At 34.8% G+C, this 18,583-nt stretch overlaps 1 protein-coding gene across 1 annotated transcript in view; it reads right to left on the reverse strand.

Moving 5' to 3' along the window:
- Positions 1-1,341: 1,341 nt before the first annotated feature.
- Positions 1,342-18,583, reverse strand: part of PTPRC (protein tyrosine phosphatase receptor type C) — a gene marked incomplete at both ends in the record, with an annotated part of 114,091 nt that continues 96,849 nt past the window's right edge. Inside the window, 12 exons of the mRNA XM_084244488.1 lie at positions 1,342-1,611; positions 3,058-3,193; positions 4,627-4,805; positions 5,019-5,141; positions 6,988-7,122; positions 7,990-8,123; positions 9,035-9,125; positions 12,218-12,367; positions 14,856-14,991; positions 15,190-15,347; positions 17,440-17,565; positions 18,275-18,372. Of these exons, the coding sequence (XP_084100614.1) occupies positions 1,342-1,611; positions 3,058-3,193; positions 4,627-4,805; positions 5,019-5,141; positions 6,988-7,122; positions 7,990-8,123; positions 9,035-9,125; positions 12,218-12,367; positions 14,856-14,991; positions 15,190-15,347; positions 17,440-17,565; positions 18,275-18,372 (1,736 nt within the window). The remainder of the gene's footprint in view (positions 1,612-3,057; positions 3,194-4,626; positions 4,806-5,018; positions 5,142-6,987; positions 7,123-7,989; positions 8,124-9,034; positions 9,126-12,217; positions 12,368-14,855; positions 14,992-15,189; positions 15,348-17,439; positions 17,566-18,274; positions 18,373-18,583) is intronic.

An 18,583-nucleotide genomic window follows, 5' to 3' on the forward strand; every position in this document is an offset into this window, starting at 1 on the left:
TGAAACACACCACTGAGGGGGGCAATGGGAGAGACAGGAGAGGTCTGCTGCGCCATGTGTTTTTCTCTCCAGCTGGCCGGGATCAAACCCCACACTGCAGAGGCTGGGGACAGCTTCACAGCTGGTGCACAACTGCCTGTGCCACCAGAGAGGCCCTACCATAAACAACTTTTTACTGTGGATTTTTTTTCAAATGTGACCTGTAAAATTGTTCTACAAATGTCAAATGCAAGTCTATATTTTAATGTCTATATGAACATGTAACACTTAAAATATGTACAAAAAAGATAATGAGCAAATTTTATTATTATTATTAACTCCTGGTAAAAGCAGTCTAAGCATTTGAGAAATTCAAAGTAAATACACTTCAGTGAAAGTCAAGGATGAACTTTAACATGGAAAAACACATATGCAATAGGATATTTCTCATATCAATGTTGCACTCCATAAAAATAGCTACATTAGATTTCATGTGTTAATACTTAGCACAAATACATTTGAATGATTCTATTTTTATCCTATGGATTTAATATATGTTGGATTTCTTTAAAGATGTTCAGTTGTCAGAAACATACAATTTTTGGTTAAAAGTACCAAGCAATGAATTTCACATACTAGGCACAGAATATCCATATTGCAAAATTGTAGAGACTATGTGAAGATAACAAGATAGCCTTGCTTGAAAATTTAAATTAGGTTAAATAAGCTTGAAAAAATATCGGACTATATGCTAACATTTGGAATAAAATTTTTCAATAGTTTGATTTAGCTGGCCTACATTTGGTAACTATACGCACACACTACTTACATATCTATTTCTAGAAATAAGATAGTAAACATGAGTAGAACAAGGAGGACATCTTGAGGTCAATCTAGAAATATACAGGTATTCTTTCACAGATCCTATATATAATTCATGATTTAAAAATAGGTCTTTTAATCTAAATTAATACTTCCAGTATAAAATGTACTTTTTTCCAAAAGACAAAAAAGGCAAAGTTTTTCAAGAGCATTTAGATTCACTTGAATTCAGCCTTCCTCTTATTCTTTCTACCTGTCACACACTCATGCACACACACAAACACACACTAATGCAAAAGACTACAGAGTCCTTTAGTGACAGATAAAATTTAAAAAAAAAAAACAATAACACAAGACTGTACAAAATGTTTTCGCAAAACCATCTTAAATATTTTTTTTCACTGTTAAACTGAAACTTCTCACGGATACTGGCCCAGTGCATTTCATTAATCTACTATATATCTATTTTACCCACTTACTTCTAAAAAAATAAAAACACTGGCTAGGTGAGTTTTTGAGTTGCCCCAATTTTGTCTTTTTCTATGTACTTTGTGTTAAAGCTGGATTTGCTGGACCATTGGCAGATTGTTCTGGCTCCTCAGTGCCACTAGTGGATTTGGAAACTTCTTCCTTGTTTCCTTCTTGGGCTTTATCTAGGGCACCAATGGGACTAACACAATTTGCATCCTGATTTGCTTTGTCCACTTCATTATCAAATTCAATTTTATCTTCTTGGTTGTTTTTCTTTACTTGTCCATTCTGGGCAGGATAGATGGTAGCAATGATGTCATATAGGAATTGATACTGTTCCTGGTAAAGAAAAGAAGCAAGACATTAGAGAAATTTTAGTAATTATTTTTATATCAGATGAAAATTAACAGGAATTAATCATTTATTTGTGGAACTCCTGAAGAAACTCATGTTAATAAAGAGAACATTCTAAATGGCTTACAGTTCTAAAGGTCTGTCTGCAAGTACTCTTCAATATTTACCTTATATCAAAACTCAGTTAGTGCTCATTCCTCTTTCAGGACATGTGCTTTCTCATTCCCATGCCTGCTCCTATAATGCCACCACCTTCTGTGCTTATCCTCATGGTTTATGCCCACACATTATCTAAGTATCAAGGCAAGAGTTGCCTGAACCCCATAGGTTCAAATAAGTATTCTCATTTATGTTCTGCAATTTCTTTGTCATTTTACCTACTACATTATTTAATAAATATTTGCCTTTTTCTTCCACTAAACATCAAGTCTCTTAGTGACAGGAGCACATGGTAAGTGCTCAATACATTTTCAAAATCAATATATACAATATATACAAAATCAATATATACAAGCTCAGTGTCATATACAAATAAAAGTTGCATATATTTGAGTGAGTAGTTAAGTTTATATTGGCACTACTTACTAAATGCAGACTTTCATTTATGGTTGCTACCACTTACAGAGAATACATGTTACATTGACTACAAAAAAAAATTACACTTTTGTTCTCTGTTCATGACTGCAATGTGATTTTGCAGAAACTTTCAACAAGAGGTGGAGTCTATTTCCCCATACTTTGCATCTGGAATGGCCAGGTGACTTGTTAGGTGATAAAATGCAGAGGAACATGTATCTTGCCAGTTCTAAGCCTGTGTCTCTAGAGATCTTGTATACTGATGTTCTCCTCTTAGACCTCTGGAGCATTATATGAATATGCCTGAATGAATCTCCATTTTTAAAGATTTATTTCATTTTTATGCAAACAAGAACTGGGGTATAGACCAGAGGTGTGGGGGGGTGGTGAGAGGATTCACCAAAGACAGAGTGGGGAGCAGAAAAAGCAGATCTACTGAAATACACTGCTGAGGGGAGCAGCAGGTAAGACATGTGGGTTAGCTCCCTGGCTGGGGACCTAATTCATGCCACAGTGGCTGGCAGTAGTTTGACAGTACTGAGACATTAACCCCTGAGCCACCAGGGAGGCCCCTGGATGAATCTTCTTCTTCAGTGGACACATCAGTGGCAGTTTGGTCCAAAATGGCTAAGCCTTAAATGATGAACAGAACTCTTCTATTGGCAAAATCTGAATAGGTCTCCTATTTGGATTGATAATAATACAGTGTGAATTATCAAGTAAAGTGGAAGATAAAAATGAATAGAAAAATTAAAAGAAATGAAGGAAAGGAAGATGGGAAGAAAGGGGAGATGAGGAGATATTGTCCAAGTAAAAATACAAAATATATTCAAAGCAATAATGAGCTGTACTTACAAATGTGGGAACAATTCCTGGCCTTGCTTTGCGTAGAGATTTTACTACTTGAAACACATCAACCACCTCTTCTGTTTCTGCACTTTCCAAGAGATTTAACAAAGCACAAAATATTCCCGTTTGCTGAGATCCATCCCTAAAAGTGATTTAAAAAGATAATTCTACATTTTCTGGAGGAAGTGATATTGTAGTAGAATAAAGATTGAAAGAGACATAGAATATAGCCTTCACTTAATGTTTACTGTAATTATTTTGAGCTTTAAAAATATACTTTCTTCTGTTTAATACTTTGAAGATTATAGTCCATTTAAAATTTTACATCTGAAGTTGCTAAAACAAATATCATAGTGCCAATTTGATAGATGAGGACATCACGATTTAGGATAGATGAAGTCATGGCAAGAAATTGAGGAAAACATATACTGGACCTGATATTTTATAAGTTACTAGACTACTAATTATACTACTTTTCTCTTCTGTCTTTCCCTTTGTCTTTGTAAATTATTGTATTTCTGCATCAACAGAAAAAAATACCTTAAGGAATTATTCACTAAAAAGAAGGCAACCAAGTGATTTGCAAACTGTGAGAAATATGCTACATGTGTAATATTCAACTTAAAAATGTGTTATTAACAGGATTATCTAAAGAAATTATAGTAAGTAGCCAACCAAATCCTAAGAAATATAGTCTTAAAACCTAAGCTTTCCTTCTTCAGCTTTTTTTCCCTACATGTTTTTCACTATTGAAAACCCAAATTAATACTTAAAAGTATGATATCTGTAAGGACTTGATTCTGTGTATGCGATCATAGCAACAACAATAATAATAAGGCTTAATCAAAAATTCTTAAAGCACTTTGCTAGATTTACATTTACTTCATCATTTTCATTTCTCATTTACTTTAATTTTTAAGTGCAAACACTTATATTAACACCCTCCTTTCAAAAGCTCTTATTTAAGTTGGATATGAATTATCTATCAGATGAAACTTAAGGATTTTAATAATAGAAATTAATAAAAAATCAAGTATTATTGTGTACATTATTAAAATCTTTGTTCTTTGAGTCAGTTTAGAAATCAAATAATGGGTTTCATATACAAGTTGCTAAGCATTGAGATTTTAGTTAATATGTAACTGAAGATAGGTTTATTAAAGGCCAAGCATTCAGTCCCCTGTATTCTTTTAATATCTAATAGAGTGGACCAATATAGTGTAAGCAATTATAATACCTGTCACTTTATCTGTTCATGCATACTTACTATCATTCATTAATTCACTCAGGACATATAACATTCTAGGTTCAATGTTAGCCACCACGGAATCAAAGATGACATAGAACTAATATTAAGGAATACACAACCTAAAATTCTTCCACTACAATGTAATAATTTATATGATATTTCTATAATAGTTATGCTTGCGAGAATAATTAAGAGGGACTTCATAAGGGACTTTCACTGCAGCTGTGTTTCATGTAACAGGATAAATAGAATTTAACAGTAAGTGTGAACCAAGATGTCAAGTATTACTATGATTTTTAGAGAACATTTTATCAAACCGTACCTACCTGCAATGAATGAGAAGAGGCACATTCTTGTGATACTTAGTTCCTTCGGTGGAATTCTTCTTGGGAAGTTCTTGTTTGAGAACCTGAATCATAGAGATTAATTCTTTGGGTTCTGCAGGAAGCTCTTCCGCACTCCAGTTATGAAATTGGTACTGGTGTATAGTTCGACAGTCTTTCCTCTAAAACCAGAAATGGAGGAAGCATTAACTCCATTGAAGTTCAGCCCATTTTATAATTTAATAGTCATGTTTTCTTCACAAGTACATTCATATCATCATATTAAAGCTTTATTCTGAAGGCATGATGTAGTTGTTTTGCCCTTATTGAATAATTCATATTTTTTACTGGATAAATTGTATCGAAGATATATACTCCAGAAATTGTGTACATACCTTGGAATGCCTTAGTTCAAATACACGGAGTGTGTAAGCTGGAGATTTATTTGTGTTTTTCATTTCAACTTCTACATCTTCATATGTTTGCTTTCCTTCTCCCCAGTATTGAGCACAGACTTCCTAGATAAGAAAGAACATAGATCACCAACTTCCAAGGTAGTTTGTTTCTTAAAACATTCAGAGTCCACCCTTCTCTCCTGTCTGTCTCCTCTTTCTTTTCTTCTTATTTCCTTTTTTCCGTTTAAATTAAAATTATTACATTCTATAACTGAAACCTGTCCATAAAATGCTAAAATCTATCCTAGTATGTTCAACATCCATTCAACAAATATGTGGTATTTCCCCGTGCAAATGCAGGGGGTGCAGGTATAACCAAGGAAGTCAGGACACAACAGGAGCAGCTCTGTCCTCCCTGTGCAGGTCTTACATTCCGTACTCCTATGCTTACCTCTTAACAATCTATAGATGGAATTGCAGCCTATCAGGACCCCTGCAATACCTCGTGTCTTTCTGTTCCACAAGAGGTCTTTGAAGGAGACTGAATTTTGGTGAACAGGACCACTAGTAGCTCTATATAAGTTGACTTAAAATCTAAGTAAAGGGGTAGGTTCAAGAACAAATGCATTACAGACATTTTCTTCCCTTTGTAAATAGTTCTCCATCAACTACTATCCCATAATTGCTGACAACATTCCTGCTGGTCCTTCTGGTTCATTCCCTAGCTTTCACAATTTAAGTGAATAAAAATATTACTGGACTTTCATGCTGGGAATCTGGATTTATTTTTAAAGAAAAAAAATCTATCAATATATTAATAGAAGACAATTTTCTATGTATAAAAATGAGGGGAAAGAGAAAGAAAAGGCACAAAATATAATTGCTTGTTTATGAGGACATCATTAAATGAGTTTTAACATATGTCAAATTTGACCATATGTTCAATACTAAAGCTAAGTATGGCCTACTGCCAGAGAAATTTTGATAACTCAAGATATTAAGGAAAGGGTCAAATATATGTCACAGGTATTTTTATTTCAAATTATGTTTATGAGTAGGTTTACAAAGGGAGAGAGAGCATGTTTAGATAAATGGAATGTCAGTAAATTAAGACTCAGAGCTGACAACGCAAATGGTGTGTTAAGATTCAGTTAGTAGGGCCTCCCCGGTGGCGCAGCGGTTGAGCGCTGGGTTGCGAAGCTACCCGCAGCCTCTTCAGCACTGGTTCGATCCCTGGCTGTTCCCCGGCCACTGGAGGAGGGTCCCACATGGCACGCAGACCTCTCCTGCTGCCCGCTGCTCCCCTCAGCAGTGTACTTCAGTCCTTCTGCCTGCTCTGCTCCCCACTCTGGCTCTGGTGAATCCTTTCACCCTCCCGCACTTCTGACTGTACCCATTGCTTGTATAAATAAATAAATAAATAAATAAATAAATAAACAAACAAACAGATAAATAAATGAATCTTAAAAAAAAAAAGATTCAGTTAGTAAACCTAGGTGTCCAGAGTAGAAAATAAGGAAAAACATTACTGCATGAGGTAAATGAAAAGATAGATGAGACTCTGATTACTGAGGGGCTTAATATCAGACAAAGGAATATGCTTTTTATCCTGAAAAAATATTTATTTACTTATTTTTGAAGTAACGTTGGTTGAGAACACTGCATATGAGTCAGAGGTGTAAATTCACACCTTTTCAGATGTTTGTTATCTTCAGATGTTTGTTATCCCTTGGTTTTCACAAGGGATGACAGCAGCAAGCAGTGTTGGGAGAGTCAAATATGAGAAACTGTCAGAAGCCAGACAGTTGATGGCGGCAATACTTGAATGGAACGGGATCAGCAAGAACAAATGGTGTACTGTGACAGAAGGGTCAAGAGACTTGGACATAGGTAGCCAGCCATAAAAATCCAAGAAAGTAAAACCATGTTTTATGACTGACTTTAAAAAAAGATTCTTGAAAGTACAAACCTGGTCTCCATTCTTCAGCTCTGTTAACATAACAATAACTTTCACTTTTCTTTGGAATATCATCTGCCAAAAATCACCGATGGTTTCTTTCAGAGGTCCCTGAGCAGCAATCATCATTTCAGGTTTCCAGTAACTCTAAAGAAAAAAAGGTGGGACTCTGTAACTACTGCTAACTGATGAGAAATCAGTGGATCTGTAAAATCACCATTTGAAAATACAGTTACTTAGTTTGCTATCAGTACTATTACAAAAAAAAATTAAGATTTTTTAGTTCAAGGTCCAATGTTATATTTATGCAAAATACTTATTAATGATAATTCTTAGTAAAATCACATTGAAAATATATTACTTTGCAAAAGTAATTAGCTTTCTTGTCTACAAATATCGTTTCTCTCTAAAATGGTTAATGTAATAAAAAAAATAAATTGCATGCACATTTTAAGTTGTCTTCAGCATGTCTAAGCATTCTTATGATGGCTTATAATTATACTAGTATTCTATGAATGTATATTTGTGGAAAACTTGAAAAGTAAGTCTAACAGTAAATATGTAAAAAGTATTTACCAAAATACTGTAGCTACCTTGTTCAAATCTCAATTTACTGAAAAAAAAAGTTATGTAGACTAATAATTTAGATAATATGAATGAAAAATATTTAGCTATATGAATAGGCAAACTTGGATTTACTCAACAATTTGGATGTGTGAGTAAATATAAACATTTTCAAAAAGTTATATTTATTATTTTTATTATTTTAAATTAATATAATTATAGTCATATTTATCATAAATTATAATTAAAAGTTATTGTATATCAACTCATTAGGTTTCAATATTTTTCCTTTAATAAGTTAAAATATAGTCTTAAAAGTCTCATGTCATCAATATGCCATTGTAATCAAGCTCATTATTCTTTTATAAAACCTCTCATAAAATGGCCATAATAACATAGCTATACTTTTTAAAGAATTACATTTTGGGCTTTGGAAATTGAAGTACCTACCATTATAAAGGATGCATTGATATATTTGCTAATTTCCTCTGAGTCACTGTCATCATCAGAAGACTCATCTGAATCATGCTCACTCTCTTGGCTCATTTCCAGTTCATGTCTAAGTGGCACTCTGTTAAAGTCATCTGTGTAAAACAAACAGTAGTAATTCTTACTATAAAAATATCTGCTTGATAGTCATGTGGAAATTAAAAAGTAATTTTAAGGGACAGATTGTATTACATGAATTTATTGACCTATGTGAATGCGAATGTGATTCTACCTAAAATTCAGCTTTTATTAAAAGATTATGAAAAAAAGATCCCAAAAGGATTCCAGGAAAAATTTGTCAAACTTCTTTAATTTATAATAAACTGATCAAATGATCTAATTATCTACATCACCATCCATTGCATATTTTAAACTATATTCTTAAGGACTTCTTCAGAGGTTAACTAGATTGACAGTGTAATTATCTGAATTATTTCATTGTCCAGTTTATTAATCTACATTATATTTTCCCTGTGAATAATTTAGCATATGCAACTGGACAAAATTCCAGTTGTACCCAATATGGTACCATTAATATACCTAAGTAGCAAAATACAAGGCTTGAACACAGCATATTTTGATGTGTTAAATTTGATGATTGACAATTTATAGAGTACTTTCACCTACCTCAACCTCCAGATAGAAGGGAGAGGTAAGAGAACAAAAGGATGTGATTTCTGCTATTTGTCAACAACCAAAAGTAATGGAAATACCCTAAAGATGAAAGAGAACTGTTGAAGAGAACTTGATCATAATTTCCAAGCTTCAGAAGTTTTTGTTTTCCTACCCACCAAAGTCCATTGTGAATACCTGGGGTTCAAAGTATTTGCTGCATCTAAAATTGAAGTAACCTGTTAACTAGTCTCTATAGTCATCCAATTGTTGAAAGCTCGCTACAAGATCATTCGTGTGTGTGTGTGTGTGTGTGTGTGTGTCACTTTAAACAAATCCAAAAGAAAGCTTAACTTTAACTGAGACAAAAAGTAAAATAAAATAAACTACATACATGGAATGACATGAGAATTCCTGTTTTTACTTTTATTTTCTTCATGATTTCCAACATGCTGTGTCCTCCAGCTCTTATATGTAGGAAGTCTCTGAAAGAAAGGAAACTAGTAAGTCCTTTTAAAATGTAAATATTGGCTTATTTTATTGATATTTTTGGTATTATAAATACTCCCTAAAGAAAAGCATTTCAAGTTTTGTGAAATCTGCACACATTTTCTGTAGGTCACAAATTGTAAGTGTGCCTCTGAATTTTTCCTTTTAATTGCTGAAGTAGTTATATATTTGACTTGGGAGGTAAACTAGAAATACACAATTATATAAAAGAAAATACTTCTGACTGAAGAGGAAGAGGGATAGTATGGTTGTTCTTATTTATGATGAAGGTGCTATACAGATGTTGGTTATTAATTAAGATTGCAAATAGTAATGACACATTATTTCAATTATCAGAAATAAGCTCTCCAGACACAACATTTAATGAAGTCTTAGCACATGCTTCCAGTTGTGGATACATCATTTATTTATGCCTTCCAAATTGCTTTCTCCCTCACTCATAGCAGCTAGTCCACAATCTCTACCATTTCTACTGGGGAAGCTTCAAATCCTTTTACAATCATTCCTTACTTAACATTGCTGAGAGGTTCTTGAAAATTGTGACTTTAAGCCAAAGCCTTATAACAAATCAGTTCCTCAGATAACAGGCCTGGGACTGTTTTTTTTCTCATCAACATTACAACCTAATAACATAAAATGATATTGGAAAACATGCTGTCCTTTTCTCTCCTTAATTCCACTTTTTTGGATATATAATTTCTTTTTTTAATTTTGTTTGATGATTTTATATGCTTTTTTTTTTCTCTAGAGGCATGTCTTATTTATTTATTTATTATTTGTTTGTTTGTTTGTTTGTTTTGGTTTATACATGCACTGGGTACAGTCAGAAGCGCGGGAGGGTGAGAGAATTCACCAGAGCCAGAGCAGGGAGCAGAGCAGGCAGAAGGACTGAAGTACACTGCTGAGGGGAGCAGCGGGTGGCAGGAGAGGTCTGCGCGCCATGTGGGACCGTCCTCCGGTGGCCGGGGAGCAGCTGGGGATCGAACCGGCGCCGCAGAGGCCGTGGGTAGCTTCGCAACCCAGCGCTCAACCGCTGCGCCACCGGGGAGGCCCGATTTTATATGCTTTTTTATTGTATCATTTATTATTGAGATAATGTTAGTTACAACACTGTATTTTTTGGAGTTATAAATCCCTTCTGATGTATATTACCACATCACACTCACCACCAAAGCATTGTACTCCTCCACAGCATGGTGGACTTCAGTCCACTTTTATGTCTCATTTAAAAGCATCAGTTTCTTAACTGGGCCCTATCTGCCCTCTCACCAGCTCTAATCCTTTTAAAACCAAACCAGCAAGTTCCTCTGAGGCTCTTTAACATCTTGACATCCTTGTTTGAATACATCGAAACTCTTTAATTTTTTCCTTTTCTAACCTCTTTTTAATACAGTACAAAAAGCCTTCAAGGATCTATAATCTCTAGTCCAGTAGGAGATGAGGCTGACATTGTCATTCCAGTCTCATCCACCGCTGGATTATCTAGAACCTTGAATTTAGTTTTTTACACTTCTATCAAAGCCTCCAACATATTGTCTTTACTACTTACTTACTTTCTGAGGTCATGTCCTTCTATGATCAATTCCCTTTTTATCGCCCACCACTACGTCATTCATTTGAAAGTACTCTCAGCTCATTTGCTCCCCAACTTTTAAACAGTCATTTTAAAAAATCCTAGATGAGTTTAACTCAACTGTCAGCATTTGCAGCTTCTATTCCTTGCAAGCTCAATGATTCTGTAGAAAATACAATCAACTAACTCTTATTAAATCCATGATGATACATTTCAAATGATCCAACAACAATTTCTGGCAATCTTACTTCCTTTGCCTAGGAAGATTGCTTGCCTACTATGTTTTAACTATTTAATAACTTTCCCTTTCCTCAGGCATAATTTCTTTGTTCTACTCACTCTTGTGCCCCTAAAAATCAACTGATGATCTTGCTTCATATTTTCTTAAGAAAAGGCAATTAAACAAGAACTATTTCAAACTCTCAACAGCAAATCTACCAACTAACCATTCCTGTGCCTAGACTTGTACTTAGCACAGAGTAGATATTCCATCATATTTGTCCAGTGAAAGAATTTACTTTCTTTTAGTGACTATACACATGAATGTTTAAAGTAAGTTTATTACAAGTCTTTCCAAACAATGTATGTGTATATGCGATTAATTAGGGTAAGTGTATGGAATGTATTGTATTGAATGTAAGTGTATTGAATTTATCAGCTAAAAGAGCAATAAAATATCCCTCTGTTTAAGAATGCTCTCTGTGCCTGCTAGTTCTTCCATTATAATATAGGTCTTCTGGTGAATTGTGTTACTTAGTGATCTACCTCCACATCCAGTCTCATACCCACTTTGTTCCAAAACATTATTCATTCTGCATCTGATTAAAAGCACATTCTAAGTCTTGTTGTGAAACTCCTTGAATTGACTATTTTGGTAGTTTACAGAAAGCTTTCATAAACTGGAAATCATGGATAAAAGAGAAAAGTTTCAAAACTTTTTTTTCTGAGACCTGAACAATTGGAGACAGCACTACCAATTCTTTGAAATCATAGTGAACTGCATCCTAGGTTAGTTTTTAGAGTAATTGCCTAATAAATAGGTTAGGACACATGTACTGCATGCATTTATACTTTAGTTTCTGTCTACCAGTTCCAGTCAGTTCAACTTCCTAAGGAGTCATAAACTCCTCTAATTATTTCCTTTACAAACCAAAACCAGATGCAAGTTTAAAGGTGAGATGCTGCACTGCTTTTGGCGGGCCAATTTTGTAGCTATATACTATGATCTTGACACTTTATTTTATACTAGCTTAATGAGGAATGGCTAGAAGTGTTGACTGTAGAATCAGATTTATAGATTTAAACAAGTCTCCTAGATAATTGTGTGATTCCAGGCATTTTTCTTAAACTGTGTCTTAGTATCCTCATCTGTGCTCTATTGGTTATAGTGAGGCCCAAATGGAAGAAACTATGTCAAGTGACTAGCACAGCACTGGAAAATAGAACGCAATGAAAGTTATCTATTATAAGTATTATCATCATCTTTATTATTACCTGGAATTCTGCCTCTAGTGGAGAGGGGTCACTGGGAGGATCTCTTTTCTTCAAGTTTTGTAGAGATGAATGGAATTCAGACAAGCTCAATTCTGTTTCCCCATGCTGAACGTATTCCACCAATGCCTGATGGATCAAAATGTACTGTGCCTATAATTTTAAGGAAAAAAAACAGAAAATGAGTTGATAATTTACAGCCCTATAGATCACATTTATATAAATTATATAGTCCAATAATTTTGTTCATATTGTGACAATATGTGAGAGAGGAAATCGTAACATGTAAATATTAGTTGACTCTCACAGTTCTCCAGAATATGTGCAAATTCCATCTTAAGACTAATTTTCCAGGGAATTGGCTTCTACAGTGTAGTGGGTAGCTTGTATCTTTTTTTCTAAAAACTAAAACATACTACATGTTTCTTCTTTTGGTGATTATTATATCGGTAATTCAACTTACTAATATGTAGAACTATAATAAAAGTCACACTCTATGTTAGGTTAAAAAAAGCAAGTTGATATTCCATAGAACACATTCTTGAACAGTTTTCTCTAACTTTTTAAATATAGAAAATTATTTTTAAAACAAAATATGCCTGACCTAGATTTAGCAATGCTGAAACTTTTACCACATTTGAATCCACTATTTTTAAAAAGATGCTCTATTTCTGATAAACTTCAAGCCTGAGTTTGGCTATATCTTTCACTCTATTTTTTCATATGACATATTTCTTTCTGCTTAACAGTCTTTTAATATTTCTACACTAATATCTGCATTTATAAACATTATACATGTTTGTGTTCTCTTCAAAATTATGTCTTACATGTTTCATTTGGTGACTTTACTCACTTATTGCTTCTGATATGAGCACCTGTCTCTATATATAGAGAGAGCCTATGTATAGAGAGAGAGTTAGATGCTAGATATATATATATATAGAGAGAGAGAGAGTCAGGTGCTTTTATATATATATATATATTTTAATATATATATAAAGCTTAAACCTTTATATATATATATATATATATATATAGGTAGGTAGGTAGATAGATAGATATAGACATAAAACTAGATCATTCCTTCTAACTGCAGCATAGAGTATATTATACAAGGGCCCAAATATCTATATTTTGTTTGTCCATTTCCCTATGGGTATGTATTTAGGGTGTCTCCCCTTTTTGGGCTAGTCTAACAATGCTGAATGCAATGAACATTCCTGCAAGTTTGTAGTTGTATATAATATCAAGTTCTTCTCATAGGGACATAGTACATACAGAATTGCTGGGGGAAGTGTAGAAATTTTCTATAATAACCATCACTGACAATTACTGATGACCTGCATGTGCCAGGGACTAATCTAGGTGTTTTATTTACGTGGATTATCTTTTTGTTGTAACTTTATAAGGTGAATGCTGTCATCTCTATTTTACAGATGACTTGATATAAACATTAGGAACTTGCCCAGGTGTGCATAGTATTAACAAATGAAAGGCAGCATTTGAAACTTGGAAGTCCAGGCTCTTAACCACCATGCGAGTCTGTCTCCCTAGTTTTATTTTAATTTTATGAGATGCTGCCAAATCAGTTTTTAGTGTTGTTTCCCAATGTGATATGTTGTTGTTTCATTATTTAAAAAAAAATATTTGAGGGGCCTCCCCTGGTGGGGCAGGCGGTTGAGCGCTGCCCTGTAAAGCTGTCCACAGCCTCTGCAGTGTCGGTTTGATCACGGCTGGCCAGCGAGGGTCCCACATGGCACGGCAGACCTCACCTGTCTCGCCTGCTGCTCCCCTCAACAGTGTATTTCATCAGTCTGCCTGTTCTGCTCCCCACTCTGTCTCTGCTGAATCCTCTCACCCTCTGGTGCACCTGGCCTGTACCCCAGTTCTTGTACAAATAAAATAAATAAATCTTTTTTTTTTTTTATCTCAACAACCTTTAATATACATATTTTCCTGACAAACAAGACAGAGTATTTATCAGAAAGCAAGATGTCCTTTTGTGAGATACCCATGGTATTATATTACTGTATTTTGATTTTATTCAGACTGGTTAAAATGCCCCGCCCAGCACATTCTAGGAATTCAGTAAATGTTGCTGGCATTCATTTCACAGTACTGGTGTGATTATCAAGGAGGTCATGTTATGAACCTCATGCACATTTAGCAGATGATTTATTTATTTATTTATTTATTTTTAAACATTCTTTCCATTTTTATTTTTATTTTTATTTTTTTTATAAATTTTATTGTTATATTCCCCATACAATTGCAGCCCCCCATTCTGACCCCAATCCCTCCCCTCCCGCCCCCGCCCCCCTAAAAGTGTCTCTGGTTCATAGTTTTTTGTTGATTTTGATTTTCACTTTCTTATAGTTATTCATTTTCCTGGTCCAATCTTTAAAAAAAACATTTGATAGTCAACTTCTTTGTCAGTACTTTTAGCTATGAATGGAAAATGCACTATGATTGCTGCTTTCCACTTACTTTAGTTTTAATTTTAATTTAGGAATTTAAAACTATTTTTGCCCATTGTCTGAAGTTGGAAAGAACTTGTATTTATTTTGAAATTAGTACATCCACCACAAAAAGATTGGTCAGAATGCCAAAGTGATAATAGCGATTGAAGGCTAGAATATACCTCCACTTGAACCATCAGGCATCTCTGTCGCCTCAGCTTGACAACATAACCATAAATATCCACTTTGTTCTCTGCCTCCAGGCCTTCTAGCATGGCGTCAATTCCAATGTAGGTACCTGTGCGCCCAACACCAGCACTGACAAAACAAACAAAAAAAGGCCAAGGCATGAAAGGCAAGGAAATTAATGAAAAAGTCAATAAGGATGGAGCAGAGAAAGGACTATGAAGTTTCACTGCCTAGATTGCTTCCCAAAATAGCAGTAGCCAAATGGGTGGATGACCTAATAGCACAAGGATGTGAATAGCCCTGGTGCTTCCAGCTGGATTCACTCACCTGCAGTGCACCACTATGGGGCCGCTGAAGAAGTTGCTGAAAGCGTTCACTCTCCTTCGCAGCTTGAGGAGCAGGTGAGGCTCTTCAGGCACCCCGTGGTCTGGCCAGCTGGTGAACTGAATGTGAGTTATCTCTCTTGTGGCTGTTTTTTCTTTTTTCTGGACAAGGGATAATGTTTTCATTGACTTTTTGTTTGTTTGTTTCAAAGCAAATAACCTGACATAAATAAATAAGTGGAAGAAAGTCCAGGACAAAAACAAAAAAAAACACAAAACAAAACAAAACAAAACAAAAAAAGCAACTCCTCATGCAGAATTTTTTTCTAGGCAATATAAACTTTTCCATTCCAATTAGCAACTACTAACTGAGATGTCATGCAGGACTGGCATGCACTGACCAGTAAGCAGTAACTTACCAGGAAGGTAAGTAAGGTATGGAGTGTGAGAACTTAAATCTTTAGGTACTTTCATGCTGCCAAATCAGAAACTAAACTAACAAAAACAAAAACAAAACACACACAATTGGGAGATGGTGCATGGATGTGCAAAGATACAAAGGCCATTCAAATTGCTGCTTGAAATATGTATGGTTTGAAAACCAGCAAATAAGACCAACTGCTATGTAAACAAGGTCTGATGAATTATTTGATTAACATTCTCTTTCTTAGACTCTCTCACATTAGAAATGTTAACTCAGGGGCCTCCACTGTGGCACAGCGGTTGAGCACTGGGCTGTGAAGTTTCCCACAGCCTCCACAGCGTCCGTTCCATCCCAGTCTGCCGGGCGAGGGTCCCATATGGCACACAGACCTTTCCTGCCTCGCCCGCTGCTCCCCTCAGCAGTGTATTTCGTCGGTCTGCCTATTCTGTTCCCTGCTCTGGCTCTGGTGAATTCTCTCACCCTCCCATGCTTCTGACTGTACCTAGTGCTTGTATAAATAAATAAATAAATCTTTAAAAAAAAAAAAAAAAAAGAAATGTTAACTCGGACCATAGAGAAAGAACTGAGCAAAAATACATCCCATATTTGTCCCAATCTCTAAGTAACCACCAGAAGATGAATAATTCATAATTCTTTCACCTGGTATAAAGAAGAACCACCTACATGTAGATTACAGAAGAAATAAAAAAAAATTGGTTGTAATTTTCTAATAGGAAATAACTGAGTTAATTAAGAAAAGTAACATTAGACTAAATGTAATCAGATTGGTGTCCATTTTTACATATCACCCAAATCTATGATTTGTGAGACTTCAAAGCTTAGTCCATCATGTATTTAGCCATGAAACATCAGTGAGGTTGTTCCGCAGGTCTCCAGGGTCATATAGTAACTAATGCTATGGGACTCTTAGAAGGTCTTGAGGTGAAAAAAACCTTAGTGAGGGGGAAAATAGCCTTAGTCATTTTTTTTTCCTGTAGAAAATGTTTCTAGACCATGCAGAAATAAAATTTAAGTTTCTAAAAACCTACCAATGAATAGAATTCAGAGAAAATTTCAACTTTGTCTATAAAGACCCCCATTTTACATACCATAAAATTAAATTATTTAAAGTGTGATTTTTTTTATTATATTTAGAGTTGTGAAGTCATCACCATCATCCAGTTATAGGACATTTTATTTAATCCCCCCAAACTCATATGGATTAGTGGTCATTCCTATTCCTGCTCCACCCTCCTTAGTCCCAAGCAATCACTAATCAACTCTATATCTCTATAAATTTGATTAGTCTGGATTTTCATGTAAATTGAATCATATAATCATATGTGACCATATAGTCACACCTCCATTTTAACTAGATTTTTAAGATCACACTGACAGTTTTATTCTCTGAATAAAATGTTTTATCTCTACATCATAGTCAGAACTTTATACTTCTTACATAGTCTCTCTCATTGTGTGATTCGTATAAATATTCTTTTCATAATGGTAGCAAACCCATTGAAAATAGGGACCGTTTTATCCTCCATTCAATAATTCAATCATTTATTCAACATATTTCATGTGCTCTTTTCTTATACTTAAAGGACCACAGAACCATAAATATTTGTGTTGTGCTTTGCACAAATAGCACTTACATCAGTGACTTAACTGATCCTCTTGGCTTGTGTTATTGTTCTAACCCAACTTTTCCTCCTGCAGGACACTGAAAATATTTTCCCATATACATTTAGTTTCTTATATTTAATATCTCCTAATCATATTTTAGACAAGAATATGAAAATAAAAATTATGTAACCAAAAAAAACTCACATTTGCAATGTTCAATTTCTGAATGACATAATCTGGACATCTTTTGTACTCAGTGAGATTTACAGTAACATCTCTGAAAGTCCGTGTCCCCTCTTCCATTGATGGCCAGTACTCTGCACATTTGTTCTGGGGTTAAAAAAAAATCGTGAAATCTAGATTTCATTTGAACAAACCTGTTTGTCAAACATTCTTTTAAAAGGCAAAATAAAAATGTATTACTCTGATATTTGTATCGTCTCCTTTAAATACATATAAACCCTAAACTGTCACGTTTTAAATGCAATCCACTTCCCATTAATGGGTTCTGAAGGATTTCCTCTATACTACTTAGGGGAAGTATGATCTTCTAGCCTGAGCTGCATATTAAAAGAGGATATGCTCAGTGGGAGCAGAGTGATGTATATGCATGTGGTGAGCAGAATGAGAGTTGGAGAAGTTTCCATAGTTCCTAAAGTTACATTGTACGAGTCACCACCTCTCTGCCTAAGGTCAGTTTTGTTTCAGGTATTCATCAGTAATTGGGAAGTCAGACCAAAGAAAATAACTAAACTTAAAAAAATACTGCAAAGAAGTATAATCAAATGAAAGCCCAGCATTGAAGCAAAACATCTAAAGTTTGCTCATATACACATGTACTTAGATATGTATATGTTTTATTTCTCCACATGAATGAAAATTTAAAGCAGTTTTATACTGATTAAAGCAGACAACTATCTGTTTTAGTCACCAAGCACACATATGTGACTTCTTGAAATATAAATAAATCTTTTTTCCTAACCCCATCTGTACCCTAGGAATCTCTATCCTTCACCCAATGAAGCTTCTGGGTTCTTACCCTATTTCCTTCCTCACATCGAGTGACCATGACAATAACTGTGGCTTTCTGTTCCCAGATCATCCTCCAGAAATCATCAACTGTTTCATCCCTTGGACCTAGGAGGTAAACAAACACAAACTGCTAAGAAATATCTTCTTAAAAGTGATATAAACAGGGGCCTACCTGGCATCACAGGGGTTAAGTCTCAGTGCTATCAAGCTATCACCAGCCACTGCAGCACAAGTTCCATCCCCAGCCAAGGAGCTACCCACAAGGTGCAGCAGACCTCTCCTGTCTTGCCTGCTGCTTCCCTCAGCAGTGTATTTC

Source organism: Talpa europaea (assembly GCF_964194135.1).
Source record: "Talpa europaea genome assembly, chromosome: 10".
Taxonomy (NCBI): domain Eukaryota; kingdom Metazoa; phylum Chordata; class Mammalia; order Eulipotyphla; family Talpidae; genus Talpa; species Talpa europaea.